This window comes from Camellia sinensis, chromosome 6 (genome assembly GCF_055761805.1).
Source record: "Camellia sinensis isolate YWXY chromosome 6, ASM5576180v1, whole genome shotgun sequence".
Lineage (NCBI taxonomy): Eukaryota > Viridiplantae > Streptophyta > Magnoliopsida > Ericales > Theaceae > Camellia > Camellia sinensis.
This window is the reverse complement of record NC_138966.1, coordinates 11577167-11595041: the sequence shown is the minus strand read 5'-3', so window position 1 is coordinate 11595041 and position 17875 is coordinate 11577167. Positions and strand designations below refer to the sequence as shown.

At 37.2% G+C, this 17875-nt stretch overlaps 1 protein-coding gene across 1 annotated transcript; it reads right to left on the bottom strand.

Moving 5' to 3' along the window:
- Positions 1-1407: 1407 nt before the first annotated feature.
- On the bottom strand, positions 1408-17041 carry LOC114318897 (pyrophosphate--fructose 6-phosphate 1-phosphotransferase subunit alpha). Its single transcript, XM_028265875.2, has 19 exons — positions 16580-17041; positions 14821-14993; positions 11340-11452; positions 10771-10845; positions 10572-10685; positions 10324-10391; positions 10070-10153; positions 9307-9360; positions 8958-9038; positions 8752-8845; positions 8594-8667; positions 8276-8386; positions 8130-8174; positions 7980-8036; positions 4015-4119; positions 3804-3920; positions 3567-3670; positions 3170-3335; positions 1408-1941 (listed from the first exon to the last, which is right to left on the bottom strand). Exons 1-19 carry the CDS (start codon positions 16667-16669, stop codon positions 1813-1815), a joined length of 1854 nt encoding a protein of 617 aa, XP_028121676.1. The 5' UTR covers positions 16670-17041; the 3' UTR covers positions 1408-1812.
- Positions 17042-17875: the final 834 nt, after the last annotated feature.

Below are 17875 nucleotides of genomic sequence, written 5' to 3'. Positions count from 1 at the left end.
TCCACCAATGTAAATTGCAAATTTCATGCAAATCGCTCTCCTTCATTAGCTACGGTAACAATTTAATGGGAATTTTGTTGTGGACATATGGATTTGCAAAAGGCGACAAATGGGTGAGTTTTAGACGGCGGTTGCAAAACAGTGAGATGATATATCAATTCTACAATAGGAACATATAGAGATTAGATTGACGCATAGAGGAAATGAAAGTAGCTGTGCCAATGCATGCAATGCAATTATAGAGTGGAGGTGTTGAGGTTTGGCGATGTCAAGTGTTTGTTGCAAAGTAATACACTCCGTAAGTTTTGGTCGAATTCATAAAGTTTATTTGAGGACTACTATGAATCACTTTTTTCTTTTTATTTTATTTATTTATTTATTTTTTTATTTTGTATATACCATTTTATATTATTAGAGTACATGATAAGGCAGTGTTTATCATCATTATTTTCTGAATCATTATTTTCAAACTAGGGCAAAATTTGAATTCCATTTAAACAGTGATAAAAATATCAATGACATATCTTTCTTTTTTATTTGAATATCTCTAAAACTAGAGAAATTTGAAGAGAAAGGAGTTAATAGTTGTCAATTTTGCGTTCTTTCACTTCTTTTTTTATTTTTATTTTTTCCCTTTATTTTTTCTTCATAAAAAAGAGAAGAAGATAATACTCCATTATTTTCTCTCAGAAAAGGCTACATTGTGCACCTCCAATAGGGCGCATATGATATCCCTTCAAAACTTTTTCACAAAATTATACAAAATTTCGTAACTAAACCACAAAATATCATAATTATTTTCATCACAATAATCAAAACTTTTTTTTTTTATCACAAAATATTATAACATAAATCACAAAGTATTATAATATTACCATTCATAACTTTATAGTGCATATCACAAATTCATAATTCGTAATTTTCACAAAATATCATAACACCACAAATATTCATAACTTTCACACAAAACAACATAACTTTCATACAATGTGCACAATTTTTAGGGTGGATGGCGTAAATTTATCAATTTCTCTTTTTTCTTTTCTCCTAAATTGTCTAAATAATAAAAAATATATACCACTAACCTTTTTTTTCTTTTGTTGTTTTTGCCCTGCAGCCTATTCTCAAAATTTAATTCAATCAAGTTTCTTCAAAAAAAGACAATAAAATTTTTAAATATGATGGATGTCTTCTACATAAATTTGAAAAAATTCACTTCTTTGGTTGTGTTGCCGCCTTGCCAGACACGAGAAAAGTATTTTTGTACTAGGACTACATATCCGGAATAATCTCACTCCAACTGATATTATAGCGAGCCAGTCATAAATCAAAACTAAAAAGTATATTCAAGGGCAGCACTACCATTACAAGTGGTATATGCAATTGAATGGCTGATCTTGCAAAATGTTTATTCACAGAAAAGGGTATTTATTCATATGATGGAGGTAAGACTTCAAACATGTCTAGTAGGATTACATATCATAAAAGCATATTTATTCTTATTAAGAGTTCAAATTTTAAAAATTACTGCAAAAAAACATCAAATCACTATTTATGGCTTGATGCATACAAATTTCATTCAGGAAGGAACAGAACGTGGTTCACCTTTTTTTTCTGACAACAAAGAAAAAATCTCAATTTTCAGTAAGCCTCAACACAGCTTCCATTTATTTTGCATCACATAGTTTGCAAAATTTTGGGGAAAAAATAAAATCCTCAACCTTACCTAAGAGAAATTTATGAAACTACTTAAGTAAAACAAGAATCAAAAGGAATTTGGAATTCCAGTACCAAAGTGGTTAATTTGTGCTTCTAAAATGGTGTCACCCCACTGTTCGAAGACGAGGTCATTACTGAGAGAATCTCAGTCACAGAAGCCATGGCACTCAAAGCTGCCTTGAGAACATCCTGTGAACACCCTGGTTTCACAATGGTTCGCACCTGGGAAAAGGAGGCCCAAAAAACATAAAAAGATCAGACACAAAAACACAAGGATAAATGGCAAAATGAGATACGGTGAAATGAAAGGATAGCATCCCACGGCTATCATCTCACAGTCCAAAGTCATCATTCTAAACATGGACATCAGTCCCTTGCACAAGTCGGTAAGGTTTAACTTCCGCTCCCCAGGGCTTAGCTAATTCTAAATGACCAACCAATTATGCGATGAGCATTAGAGCAGTTTATCTGCTTCAATTAGAAGCTCTTACAAGTGCTATTTCAGTTTCCATTACTTGGATTGGCAGATTGCAAGCCATTTTTCAATCCTCACTACCCTAAAGTCAGGAGCACAGGTCTACAATCCTGATTCCTGACATAACACAGACACATTAGAAAACCTATAAAACTACAAGACAACATGGATCCCATCCACCAAGACAAGGCAAAATCCCATCTTCTAGAATGGAGTCACAACAGAAAACCAATGGTGAGATGACCTCATAATCATTAAAGCTTAAGTCAAAGCAAACTTGTTCAAAACTAGGGATTTTCTCCTTCGGTCATGTTTTGTTTGGACAGACTGGATTAGATGCCTGGGACTGTTAGTCCTAGGATTATCAATTCCTTTGAATTGTGTATTCTATCCCATATTTGGATTGGCATGGGATTATGACGACGGATTGACAAAATCCTATTAATTTTGTAGTTTAACTAATTAGTCCCAACTTCTCCTTAGTTCTCCGTTCTGTATTGTGTATTCTATCCCATATTTGGATTGGCATGGGATTATGACGACGGATTGACAAAATCCTATTAATTTTGTAGTTTAACTAATTAGTCCCAACTTCTCCTTAGTTCTCCGTTCTGTATCCCCCCCCCCCCCTCTCTCTCTCTCTTCCATATGAGGTATACTATGTTCGGATGGACTCTAAGACGCCAATTTTTTTAGCCAAACATCAGATTATGCATTTTGTTGGATTATTTAATCCAATCCCAAGGCCATGTCCGCCCAAACAAACATAGCCTTGATGTGTAATATGCAAAACAATCTAATCCATTGTCACCACGTGGCCAAGCCCACTAATGGAGCCACTAAAAGAGAAGATGAATCAGCCTTAACAGAACATGCAACTATGCTCTAACGTTTGGTTCGTTTAGAAGATGAAAGAAAGAAGGGGCAGAGGGGGGTAGACAATCATTCAGTCAACAACATGCAAATTTTTGGCACCTTGTCAAGATACTTCTGCAGTTCCTTGATACGGCCCATGTAATCCTGGTCTTCAACACACAGAGTTACAGCCTTAGCATCAGCACCAGGACCATCAAATTGAAGAGGTCCAGGGTTTCTGTAAATATCATCCATCAAAAACTTTGTCGCATTTTGTCTCAGCAACCTGCAACAAACACCAAGAAATGAATTAGCAGCAGTGAGACAAGATGACATTAGCAGTGATACATTTACTTTTGAAGAACCATGCAATTTTGTAGTGATCAGTGTAATCATATGCAGCACCAATAAAGATGACAAAGAAAATGTAAACTTCAACCCCTGAAGAAATAAAATTATTTTTTTTTTTCACTCATCTGATGTCAAGAAAGCATGTTAAAAATCATGATAGACGTACTCATATGATTTGCCTTTCAAATCCACAATAGCAGGATGCAGAGCAGGTTTTCCAATTGATGAGGCCCCAGGACCACGACCATAACGCTTTACAGTCATCATTGCCTACAGTTTATCAATACAGTCAAGAAGTCAACTTTCTCTGCCATTGCAAGTATTAGGAACAGACAAGGAACCAAAATCTAAGTTTCTAACTTGTAGGATAGAGATTAGATCATAAAAGGAATATAAACCCTACTGTAATTGGAGCAGCACCACAGCGCCACTTGTTCACGGGATTTTTCAGGTTAGTGACAGTTGCTAAATAACCATTCAGACCAGCTGCCAGAATATGATAACAGATGTGCCCAAGAACCTGGCACAAAAAGTAATATAAGTAACAAGGGAAAACATTTAATATGAAGACCAGAGAGCTCAAGTAAAGTAGCCTTAAGCCAAAACAAACATACATATGCATAATCACAGTCAAATTTTGATGGTAGTGATCCCCGTGCTTGATAACCAAAGAAGTGGCAGATAGCATTAAATTTCTTCCCCTTGTACGTGCCTTCTTTCTGTTCAGATCACAGTAAACATAACAAAGTGATGTTAAAAATGTCATATTGCTAAATAAAATCCAGAAAAGCATATTGACTGAGACAAACAAGAAAGTTCAATTCTGCTTTGCTCATCCATTTTCCTTTCATTTAGAAAATGCAACTAAGGTATTATGGAGGTTTATAACATAGTGGCATTTGAATATATATAGCAAAGATTGCAGGTAACATTAATGCCAGCAGCCACTTCAAGGAATGAAAAAACAACTACTGTGCATTGTTAGAATTTATCTCCACCTTACCTAACCCACTACACCACTACCACCTCCACTTCACCTACTCCTTACCTACTACACAATCACCCCGATCACAATTTTACACAAAAAAAAAAAAAAAAAAAAAAAACAACAACAAACCAAAACAGTGGCTTTTTTTTTTTCTTCTCTACTCTGCCGCCGGTCTTTTCTTCTTGCCTCCGTCCTGGGCGGCCCTTGCCGGTGTTGCCTCCGTGTTTTCCACGCCGCCGAGCACGTTCACTCCCCCATACTCCTCCACTGCAGCATATGGAGGACCTCCAAATCGGAACATCACGGTGGCCTTCCGCTTCAGCTCCTTGTTTTCTGCCCTTAGCACGCTTATCTCTGCTCGCGCATCCTTATACATGCGTTGGAGCAGAGCCAGCTGGGAGTTTAACTGCTGCACCTCATTTGCCCTACTCTGCAGCCGGTTCGACAAGTTTGTCACCGCAGTCATGGTTTCCACACATGACTTCAAAGTATACTGATTGGCCTCCACATCCGACTGCACAGCCATTTTTTGCTCCACCGACCGCATCGGAAAGTTCAACGGAGCAAACACAGAGGTGTTTGGTTGAGGTTCACTGGCCACCGCACCAGTTATTTCTCTTGTGGACTCGTTAAGGTCTGGAAAGAGAGTGAGCAGACCACGGGAAGATGAAGCCATTTTCTGGACAACAGAGTGTTACAGAGTGTCTCTCAGGAATCTCTCTCAGAAAACAGAGTGTTACAGAGTATCTCTCTCAGAAAACGAAGAGTTTTTCAGAGTTTTTCTAGCAGGTTTTTTGTCTCTGCTTCCAAGCCTCAGCCTCTGCCTCAGTTTATAAAGACCCTGACGAAGAGGCAGACACGCGCATCATGCGCCTCTCGGTGCTCGCCGACAACTTGGGCGCGCCTTTTGATGGCGCGTCTTTTGATGGCACGCCTTTTGATGGCACGCCTTTTTATGGATTGGGCACCCCTTTTGATGGCACGCTTTTTTGAAAAATTGGGCACACCTTTTGAGGGTGCGACTTTTTATGGGTCCGACAAGACTCTGTAAACTGTCCCGACATTAATTCCGGTTAGCTCCTTCATGGGTCCGACAAGACTCTGTAAACTGTCCCGACATAGATTCCGGTTAGTTTCTACAAGGGTCCGACAAGACTCTGTAAACTGTCCCGACATTGATTCCGGTTAGTTTCTACAAGGGTCCAGCAAGACCCCGTAAACTGTCTTCTACAACGGTCCGACATGACCCCATAAACTGTCTTCTACAACGGTCCGACATGACCCCGTAAACTGTTTTCTACACCGGTCCGGCATGACCTCGTAAACTGTCCTGCTACAACGGTCCAACATGACCCCGTAAACTGTCTTCTACAACGGTCCGACATGACCCCGTAAACTGTCTTCTACATCAGTCTGACACGACCACACAGTGTCTGCTATAACGGTCCGACATGACCCCGTAAACTGTCTTCTACACCGGTCCGGCATGACCTCATAAACTGTCCTGCTACAACGGTCCAACATGACCCCATAAACTGTCTTCTACAACGGTCCGACATGACCCCATAAACTGTCTTCTACATCGGTCTGACACGACCACACAGTGTCTGCTACAACGGTCCGACATGACCCCATAAACTGTCTTCTACATTGGTCTGACACAATCATCCAGTGTCTTCTACATCGTTATGACACCACCATACAGTGTCCTCTACATGGTTATGACACTCCCATACAGTGTCCTCTACAACGTTATGACACCACCATCCAGTGTCTTCACCAATGGTCTGACACGACCATACAGTGTCTCTTATCCTCTTTTATTTTTCTGTATTTTCTTGTTTTGTTACTCTCTCCAAACTCAAGTTGGTTAGTTCCTATCCCCCTTGAGTTTGCGGGGGGCTGTTAAAATCCACCTACTCTCCACCTACTTCACCCACTTAAACCTACTCCACTAAACCATAATGTAGCAAATCATCAAGTTTCACTTGGTTTATTTCATAGAAAGAACAAAACCTGTTAATAAACATTATCAAAGAAAACTACTGTCCAACAAAATGATTTGTTATAAACAGTACTGTGATGCCATAGAATGACTGAAGACTTGCGTACCCAATTTCAAAAAACTTTGTTTACTTTGACAGAAAATATTCCCAAGATTAAATTGAACACTTTAGGTGCACAGTGATATTTTATCACAAATAGGGCTGCAAACGAGCCGAGCTGAGCATTGTTGAGCTCGAGCTCAACTCGTTTATTAAGCTCGAGCTCTGCTCGATAACTAACTGCTCAAGCTCGGCTCGACTAAGCTCGTTAATATTAATGAAACTCAAGCTTGACTCAATAAGATTTTTTTTTATTATTTAATACATAAACGATGTATTTATGCTATTATTTATATATTATTTAATATATAAATAATATATTTATTATATAATTTAAATAAAGATAAACGAGCCAAGCTTGACAAGCCGAGCTTATTCAAGCTCAAGCTTGGCTTGTTTACTAAACGAGCCAAACCAAGCCGAGCCGAGCCAACTCATGAATAGCTCGATTCGTTTGCAGCCCCCTAATCACAAAGCTAACTGAAGGACACAAGTGGAGACTAGAAATAAATATTTTTCCCTAACACTTCTCCATTTGTTTTTGTGTACGGGTGAAGGGGGATTGGCTAATGTCCAGAGTCCATTGAAATGGGGCAAGGGCACTTATTAAAGCTTAGTCTTTTTCTTGCTTTTTGGACTACTGTTGACTTAACTGATTCCATACTGTCATCAATTTACTTATTTTTAAATTGCCAAACAGATGTAATATTTCATTCCCAAACAATTTTTCAAGGGCATTGGCCAACAGTCCAGATTTGAAACTTTTGGGGCAATTACCCTAAACTTTCTTTTTTGTTCATAAGAACAACAACAATTTGAAAGACCATATCACCCCCATCTATCTGTCTATCTCTGTCCATCTATTTGTCTATCTGTCCACCGCTGCCACTGATCACCACTGGTCGATGGACACTTTTCTGCCGACAACAAATATTCTGGCAACTTTCCGGTGAGTCACCAGCAGCGGTGGTGGTGGGCAATTGATAGTAGTGTGTGAGAATAGAGAGAGAAAGTAGAGAGAAAAAGTACCAAGGGTAAAAATGAAAAAAAAAAAAGTCCTTTAAAATAATGATTTGTATTTCTCATTAATCATTTTCTTAAAACCAAAACGGATCAATCACTGGACTTAATGCCATATACACCCATAAAAGTGGATTTATCACCAATAAACCCTTTTTAAAATGTTGAGAGGTTAATTTTCCCCTGTTTAGCTAATTTCTTCTGCAATAATGGAGATATAAATAAAAATTTCAAGGAGAAAAAATATTCAAATTGCATGAATAGTAGCCAGTTTGGAATAACTGCAATCTTACAAATCAGTTGCAGACTAAATGAAAAGAAAGATGCAGAATGATCTTTTTTGGGCATTTTAAATTGAATAAGATTTTAAGATATTTTGTAATTTATTGAAAGTATTGGTGGAAAAAAAAATAATTTCAGTTTGTCAAAGCTAAATAAGAACCCAGACACAGATGGCTTTATTTACCAATCTCTTGTTAATTTCTGCTTCCACAAGATGAGCTAAAAGCTTCTCTGTCTCAATCTGGAAACGAACACAAAAAGGGGAAAAATCACTCAACAACAATATTTACAAGTTTCATTTCTATTGCACCAAAAGGACTACAAAACTAGATACCTGGGATAACTGTGCAGAATCATCTGATTCTGGGAAAAGGAGGAGCTGTAACATCAAATATGAGAATCATTAACATTAAGGTCATCAAAAAAAATTAGAAAAAAAACACAGGTACCTTTCAATGTAATACTATGTGGGATAATAACCTGCTTTCTAATAAAGGGAGGCAAAAATTCAAACAAGGCAGATGCCCAAGGTGACAGCTGAGAAGATATGTGGTCAGCAGAAACACCTTGCCTGAGCAAACCATGAATTTCCTGAGACATACAAGATGTCAATACCATAGCATCATATCAAACTAATACATCAGCATATACCAAATGTAACTAAAGAAACAAGTTCCTAACTTGCAGTTTTAATCAAAAAGAAAAGCCATCATAAGACATGAAACTCATGAACGAAATTAATTTTAGGGGGAGTTGACAGCGAAAAATAATGGAGCTTTCCTGTAACTGCATGGTTACCTGCAAGAGAGCATACACTTCAGGAATGCTTTCAATAAGCCCCTCAGGTAGCAGAATGACTCCATGGTACTTGTCTAGTGCAGAAGCATCAGGTCAGAACAAAAAACAAAAACAATCACCAGAAAGGAAAAAACATTGGGAACCTAGAGACTCCAAACCTTGTTCTGCCCTAGCTTGGACCGCATCACAAATTTGTTTTGTCAGGTCAAAGAGAGTAAGCTTTGAAGCAGCCACCTCCTCACCAAGAACAACCTACAAAGAACGTATCAAATGTTATTTCAAGAAGAACATGAAATGTTCTAGAAGGGAACAACCTCCTAACAGCAAATTGAAGTAGCAATGATGGTGGACAAGAAAAACAAACCATATTTGGATGTGACTGAAGAGTGCACTCCAATGCAACATGTGATGCCTTACGGCCCATGAGCCGAATAAAATAATAATACTGCAACAGGAAAAAAAAGAATAAAGTCCTAGGTTTTTGCAACTTGCAAGACAACAAAAAAAAAAAGAACAGGAGCAACACAGATCAAAAGAAAAAAAATATTAGCTAGAAACCGAAGTACTCAAAACAAATAATGACGCTGCAGGTTTGAGGAGACAGTACATGGGTAATTTGTTTTTGTTACAAGCAACTCAAAAGCATGTAGAACGTGCAAAGCATAGCTCACTCGAGAGTATGCAATTTGCATGAATTCATCACGTTACCCTACCTTCTCTGCAGAGAGAGCATCAGTGCAAACGTTGCTAATGAGCTGGGAATTAACCTGATCAAAAAACAAAATAGGTTATTTTCACTCTTCCTCAAAAACAATTAATTGCATATAATCTCAAAACAAGAATAATAAGAACCCAATAGAAAAGAAAAACAATTCGTACAACTTTGCAATTGGTGTTTAATATCAACAGACCGTCCTTAAACCAAGTAACAAGGATTAATAAGCAGCAAAGTATCAAATTTTGTTGAATATAGCAAGGGGGAAAACAGAACTGGAAATAAGCTAATAAAAGTAGACTACTCATAGAGAAATTTCCCAAAAAAGGTGATCATTTTATCTGTTCCATAAATCTGAAAATTTTGGCAACATCATTTTTCCCAAAGCTTAGAAGATGGGAATGAGCAAACTATATGCATTACAATATGAAGACCATTTTACTTTTGGACATACTGAGAAAGGGGATGGCGAAAAATTTTAAGAATGTAACATTATTCATTTTTCAATTCATTTCTTAAAAATAAATTAAATTTCATTGAAAACTAAATTTAGTTCAAATCTAATCTAATTCTTAGAAAAAAGTTAAATTTCAATAAAAACTAAATTTAGTTAAAATCTAATCTAATTATCCTATATTGATTTTATATTTGTAAGCACATAATTGATTTTTATAATCAAATAATTTAAATATCAATTAAAATTAGATTTGTTTCATCTCATGTAATTTAATACTTCATGTAAACTGTTGACAGCATAATACCTTACATATCGTATCAAAGCCAACATTTGTTTCAACAAATTGGTTCTTGAGATCTCCATTTAAAGTAACAGGAACCCCAACAACCTGCAAAATCCAAAGGGTCACTTGTACATTTTGGCCAACCAAGAGGATATTCGGGGTGAAAGTTATATAGTTTATAACAATTATGACCATGACCTCAATAATATAAAATAACAATAACACAATAACAAAAGACATCTCTTTCACCATGAAAATTAGCATGCATTATTTACCTTCGTTGGGCATTTTGCTACTGCAAATGTTTCCGCAAGCTGGGCAGCATCCGTGTTTGATGTTACTCCTTCAGAAAAATCAAACTTTAATGTTAAATGAAATGTAAATACTTTTTGTAGAGCCAAAACAGAGGTCCGTATCCAGTCTATTTCCTCCCACCACCCAACATTGGTGTGACCATTGGATAATGGACTTCAAATATGCTGAATATTTATAGCGTACCCCAAAGCACACAGCATAAATATACCTCCAATAATAACTAGGCCGTCCAACTTCAAAGCAGTGCACGCAGCCTGCGCAGCATTAACTTGCTCAGTAGTTCTTATTTGATCTTGTGTCCGTCCCAGCAAATCATAACCACCTATATAGAATAAAAACATTATCAATTTTTGAGTCTACGTGGAAAAAGGAAACAATGTAAAAACCTGTCTCATATTCAACAGAACCTTGATTTTTGTAGGTTGTAAGAATGTCATCTGTGACCTCAAGAGTTTTCTGTGCAAATAAACCTTCAGAACCACCTAAAAAAAAGCATTAAAAAGATTTTTTAGGTAAATGCCATTCTCCTTAGCAAAAGAAACAGAATCATCATTTAAAGGACAGATTAAAATGTTTCGTTCCTAGATGCCAGCCAAAATAAAAATCAAGATAGAGTGTTGTTTATTAAAAAACCAAGCATTACAATTACAAGGGTTACAAATTTCTATAAACACATTACTATGAACACCTCGAAAAATATGTCATAATTTGCCTATGCATGATGTATCTACAAATAAAGTAGAATATGATATCAAGAGACACGATAATGGATCACAAAAAGGCCACTCTGATCAGCCAAGATAATACTTTGTGTAAGTAACAGATAATATGACAAATAACAACATTAGAATTTTCATAACAAACCAGTAGAACCATTTTCAAGATTAATACACAGCACACACATGTATACATAAATGTAAGCAGGCTCGTGCATAAAACAAAAAACTAAATGCCACAACCAAAAGAACTCACTCACCCAAAAATCCAAGTAAAGTACTGTTAGGATTGTGAATCTTAAGAGCGTTGAGAAGACCCCATATAACATTATGTCCGCCAGGCGACTGTCTCCCACAGAAGACCACTCCCACTCTGAAATAAAATAACAAGAAGAAGAACAAACACAATTACGCTTACTAAGAATTTTCTAACTAAATGTTGCAGAGACATTGGCACATTGCAAACAACATGGCAAATTGCCCTTCTACAATGCAAATAGTCTCTCACAATGTACTTCACTCAAATTAGAGAATAATAATAATAATCAATGCAGAATAAAGAACGTTAGTGCAAGAAAACTGAGAGCAGCAAGTTACGTATGTGCTAAAGAGAATCTTCATATTAACATCCTCAGGACACTATTAATTTGAAATTCTATCATAGCAGCAACTTATTAGCAATAACCCCAAAAGGCATGTGCAGACTTGAGACAGAGTATATGAATTGAACAATTATTTAAAGGCATGTGCAGACTTAAGACAGAGTATATGAATTGAACAATTATTTGATTCAATGATTATTCTTTGGTACACACACTTGTGGAGATATATATACACTATGCTAGGATGATAAGTATAAGAAGATGAGAATGATAAGCATGCAACTAAGTGATCAATCTAAGCAGGCAACTACAATTCGGAAGATTCTGGACTCTGTAAATCTTATCTCAACAGCCCCCCTCAAGCTGAACATTCGAGGGAACGAATTTGCAACTTGTCACGGAAGAACCGGAACGACTGTGCTGGAAGCCCCTTGGTGAAGATATCCGCAACTTGGTCCTTAGTGGAAATGAACTGAATTTGAAGCTCTTGGCAAGCCACCCTTTCACAGACAAAGTGAAAATCAATCTCGACATGCTTTGTACGAGCATGGAAGATGGGGTTAGCCGATAAATAGGTAGCGCCAAGATTGTCACACCATAAAATCGGTGGGGTGGAGAAGGACACACCGAGCTCAGAAAGTAAGGAGGTAAGCCATGAATGTTGAGATAAGATTTACAGAGTCCAGAATCTTCCGAATTGAAGTTGCCTGCTTAGACTGATCACTTAGTTGCATGCTTATCATTCTCATCTTCTTATACTTATCATCCTAGCATAGTGTATATATATCTCCACAAGTGTGTGTAACAATGAATAATAATTGAATAAAATAATTGTTCAATTCATATACTCTGTCTCAAGTTGGTATCAGAGCCAATCTTCTCATGGCATCCGAAATTTCTTCCTCTAATAACACTACTGCTACTTCATTTAATTCTATACAACCTTCATCTTCGTCATCCCTTACCCATGCCCACCATTTTATCTCTCTCAAACTCACCTCTAAAAATTTTTTTGATTGGAAGACCCAACTTCTCCCTTATCTTCGTGGCCAACATCTCTTTCAATACATTGACGGTACTCTTCCTTGCCCGCCGTCCACCACTACAATTGACGGTACAGCCACAACCAACCCTGCCCACTCTGTTTGGGAACGACAAGATCAACTCATTTTGAGTCTTCTTATCGCTTCTCTTTGGTTGCGCTTCTTCTCGCGCACTGTGGCTCACTCTTGAGCAGTCCCTTGCTTCTCCGTCTCATACTTGGCTACTCCAACTCCGTCTGGGTCTTCAGCAACTCAAGCAAAATGATCGTCCTGTTACCGTTTATTTTCAAGAGGCCAAATCTTTTGCCGATGAACTTGCCGCTGCTGGTGCACCTCTTTCATCAGTAGAGTTTAATTTATATGTGTTCCAAGGCATTCACTCTGATTTTAAAGATCTCATCATGACCCTCACCGCTCGTTCGGACCCTGTTTCCTTTTCCGAATTGCATAGTCTTCTCTTAAGTCATGAATTCCTTCACCGTCGGGACACTACGCCTCCGGCCTCTATTACTCTTCCACAGGCCAATTTCACTCAAACTACTTCCCGAGGCCGATTCCGTGGTGGTTCCACCCGTGGTGGCCGTGGCCGTGGTCGTGGACGCACCCGTGATCGTTCTTTTCCTTCTTATGGTTTTGGCTCTTTCGGGGGTGTTCGTCCCCCGTTTCTTGGCTCAGGCTTGTCCCATGATGGTCTTCTTCCTACACCCTCCAATGACACCAAAGTTCGTTGTCAACTTTGCACCCGCATGGGTCACACTGCCGCTCAATGCTATCATCGTTTTGATCGAACTGTGGCTCCAAGTGCACATTTCACTCTTTTCTGCCCGTCTTCTTCCAGCCCTTCTGGTGATCCGAGTTTCTCCTCCTCCTCTCAATATAATTGGTTTCCGGACACCGGGGCCACTCACCATGTCACCCCAGATCTTGCCTCTCTCTCTCACATTGAAGATTATCATGGCCCTTCTCATCTTCGGGTTGGCAACAGTATGGGTATTCCTATCTCTCATATTGGTTCATCCTCTATCACCTCTCCCTCCACCTCTTTTACAGTTTCCCCTGTTCTTCATGTGCCCACATCTTCGAAATCTTTATTATCGGTTCATCAATTTACTAAAGATAATAATGTTTTCTTTGAATTTTACCCCTCCCATTTTTTGGTTAAGGATTAACTCTCCAAGAAAGTTCTACTCCACGGCAAGAATGATGGTGGTCTTTACCGCTTCTCTCCTTCCCTAGTTTCTCCTACTGCACTCTCCTCCGAAGTTGTGTCCTCCACCCATTGGCATGGTTGTCTTGATCATCCACATCACCATGTCCTTCGTCAAATTCTCCGGTCTCATAATCTTCCGGTTTCCAACAAGTCCCCTGCTGCAATGTGTCCTGCTTGTCAACTTGGAAAATCATCAAGGCTCTCCTTACCATCTTCCTCCAGTCGTAGAGCAGCCGAGTATGAGACGGAGAAGCAAGGGACTGCTCAAGAGTGAGCCACAGTGCGTGGGAAGAAGCGCAACCAACAGCGAGAGGAAGAATATCCTCTGAAAGAGAAGCGATAAGAAGACTCAAAATGAGTTGATCTTGTCGTTCCCAAACAGAGTGGGCAGGGTTGGTTGTGGCTGTACCGTCAATGGTAGTGGTGGACGGCGGGCAAGGAAGAGTACCGTCAATGTATTGAAAGAGATGTTGACCACGAAGATAAGGGAGAAGTTGGGCCTTCCAATATAAAAAATTTTTAGAGGTGAGTTTGAGAGAGATAAAATGGTGGCATGGGTAAGGGATGAAGAAGATGAAGGTGGTACAGAATTAGATGAAGTAGCAGTAGTGTTATTAGAGGAAGAAATTTCGGATGCCATGAGAAGATTGGCTTTGATACCAACTTGAGACAGAGTATATGAATTGAACAATTATTTTATTCAATGATTATTCTTTGTTACACACACTTGTGGAGATATATATACACTATGCTAGGATGATAAGTATAAGAAGATGAGAATGATAAGCATGCAACTAAGTGATCAATCTAAGCAGGCAACTACAATTCGGAAGATTCTGGACTCTATAAATCTTATCTTAACATGCAGTAATCATCAAATATGTACCTAATTGCTGGATGATCAGTAATTAACTTAGCATCAGGGACCTTTGCAGTTTCCCTAAGAAAGTGAGCCAAAGGCTGACCATATGTGTGTGGAAAGATTCGGCTAATGGTGTGGGCACCAGCGGGGTCTGCAGCAGTAGTTGCATCACCAAATTCTACCCTGACAGTAGTTCCCTGTGTAAACAATGTTACATCAACATAGGCCCACCAAATAAGCCAACACACGAGTAAACAATCAAAAACCCAATTCAAATATAAATTATGCTGAAAAGTAGTGCAGTGCAACTAGGTCATAGGTTTCAGCCAATACACATCAGAAAACTCCAACAAATAGTAATAAACATAGAAAACTTATTTTCTTTCTGCTAGAGACAATCCTCATTATTCATACGATCAAACCATCTTAGCTAGAACTCAATGGATAAAAGAAATTATATTGTACACAAATAATGATAACTTCTGCAGTAAAACAACGCACTGTAATGTGAAATGAAAGCTCAAAGCATGTGAGAACGATAAATTGAAACAGCAGATGCTGAGAAAATAATGTGTTTGAGCGTGCGTGCAAGCGCAAGCGCGCGCGAGAGAGAGAGAGAGAGCATCAAATATCCAAAAATAAATAAATAAGAGGGGAACAAAACACAAAGAATCACACAGTGCAGCAAGAAATATAGAGAACAAACAGTGTAAATTACAAAAACAAGCTAACAGTGCAGCAAGGATAAAAGGTTCAATACTGTTCAATTCTAGTGGATGCCCTTAGGTACATCTATCTCTAGTTAGAAAAATAACATTTTGCAGGCTACCAAGTGCTAAATGCCAATCATCCTGGCTTTTTTCAAACAATAAGAAAAAAAGGAACTCCCAACTATCAACTCCCTAAAAATTGAAAGCCCAAATAAGCTTTGCCAAGCAAGATTAATTGTATCATGCTACATTACTTTAAAAAATATAAATAAATTATACCGTGATGCCTTTAACGAATGCTGCATGACACAAACACAAATGTGAAACAAATTGCATTAGGCTGAAAAAAATAAAGAAAAAATGAGCTGGGATCCCATCCTGCATTTCAGCCTCTGCATTAGATAAAAGCATGTTACTCTTTTTAAAATTTAATTTCATTAGTACATTATTTATTTATTCTTATTTCTACAGAATCATCAATCATATCATAGATCAACCAGCATAGAAATTACAATGACGATATAGTTTCCTGAGCTCCAAAAATTCAAATCTCCAAATCATCGCACTCTTTAACATCAGAAACTATTATGATAAATAAGAAACAGGTGATCCGTAGAAACCAATGCTTCTTTTGCACGAATTCAACCGCTAACAAAACAGATAACTCAAACAAATACAAAGGAACACATTTTTTACACCGAATTGGGGTAGCAAAAGAAACAGAGTACAACAGAAACAACTAAGAAAAAAGATAAGCAGGGAAAAAACCAGATCTGATTGTTCTGCACGCGCAGATCAACATAGCATAGCATAACAATGAGATCTCGGATCTCTGCAAACCACAAACTCCAAAACCTCAACCGACCTACTGCCGATTCAGAGACAAACATTAATAACAACGATTCAATCACCAACAACTTGCAAACATTCCGTTCGAGTAAAACAACAAAAATGAAAAATAAAAAAGATAAAAAATCATTCGAGCATTGTCACAGAACATATACGAGCATTGTTTACAACAAAGAATCAAAAATCAAAACCAAAACCAAGAGGAGAGAGAGAGAGAGAGAGACCTGAAGGCAAGGAGGAAGCAGCGGTTGGTAGGTAGATCGGAGCTTTTGCAAATCAGAGAGTTCTCTCGGTATTCCGTAATCTGAATCCATTATTGTCTCTTTTTTTTTCTTTCTTACCCACACTACACTTGTTTACCTAGGCTTGGGCACTCTCTCTGGTTGTGTTGTGTGTCGTGATGTGTTGAGCGTTTATATAGTGCGGAGGCGATACAACAAACCAACCAACCAACCAACCCCTCACTGGCTGCTTGCTTCTCACTACCACTACCCTGCCTGCCTGCACCTCCTTTCAAAAATAGCAAATGCCATATAATATTAATTGAAAAAAAAAAAAAAAAAAAATTGATTGAAAACCCTTGTTAATATTAAAATTGATAAATTATAAATATTAAAAATATAAATTTGAGAAATTATATTTCATCATTTGAGGTTTTTAATCACATAATAAATGTTTTTCTCTTTTAATCCGTTGTTAAGTCAAATTAACATAATATATTAGTGCATTTTTATTAAACTAGTTATTTTTATTTTTTAGCTAAAATAATGAATAAATCATTAAATATTACCTCTATCAAACTAGTTATCAAGTTAGTCATTTTAATTTTAATAGTTTTGAATTAACAAATATAATTAATAGTTTACCCTAGCCAAACATTAAAAAGTAATACTTTTTTTAAAATTTGAAATTAATTGTGTTGAGTTCATAAAAAATAATTCTAAATTAAAATGAATAAAATAATAAAGAAAAATAATAAAGAAAAATAATAGAGAGTTTGTTGGAGAATGTATTTTAAAATATGTAAATATCAAAATAAATAAATAAATAAGTTAACTTTTAAGTTAAAATATAACAAAATTTTAATTAGTTTGATGTTGTTGCTAATAAACACTAAATTTTTTTTTCAAAAATACTTATATTATATTTATGAAACTAAACACTATATTTTCTTTCTTTTTTTATCTCATCTTCCTTACTTTTCATTTTTTCTCCATTAGTGACACGACTTTACTCAATCATCACATCTCCTACTCTCGATCAGCACCACTATTATTATTGTCTATAAGTATTTAGTGTGTCGCCGAGTATATTGAAGAATATTGTAGTGATGTAAAGATAAAGATTTGGTGGTGAGTGGATACTTATTTTAGTAACCTCGTTTGAGAATATGCTATTTTAGTAACTTTTTGACTTTTTGGCTAAAATATGAGTTAAAAAAAATTGGTATGTTTGGAGTGACTTTTTGGCTCTTTACGAAAAGATGTGCAAAAAGTAGAGAGAAAATGAAATCTTTGACT

What these genes read in the sequence shown, in the direction of transcription:
- LOC114318897 (XM_028265875.2), bottom strand. Translation starts at nt 16,669, where the DNA reads ATGGATTCAGATTACGGAATACCGAGAGAACTCTCTGATTTGCAAAAG. An exon ending in ACTGATCATCCAGCAATTAG is followed by an intron (nt 11,453 to 14,820) that starts GTACATATTTGA and finishes ATTTTATTTCAG; the next exon opens with AGTGGGAGTGGTCTTCTGTG. An exon ending in ATTCTGCACAGTTATCCCAG is followed by an intron (nt 8,037 to 8,129) that starts GTATCTAGTTTT and finishes GTTCGTTTCCAG; the next exon opens with ATTGAGACAGAGAAGCTTTT.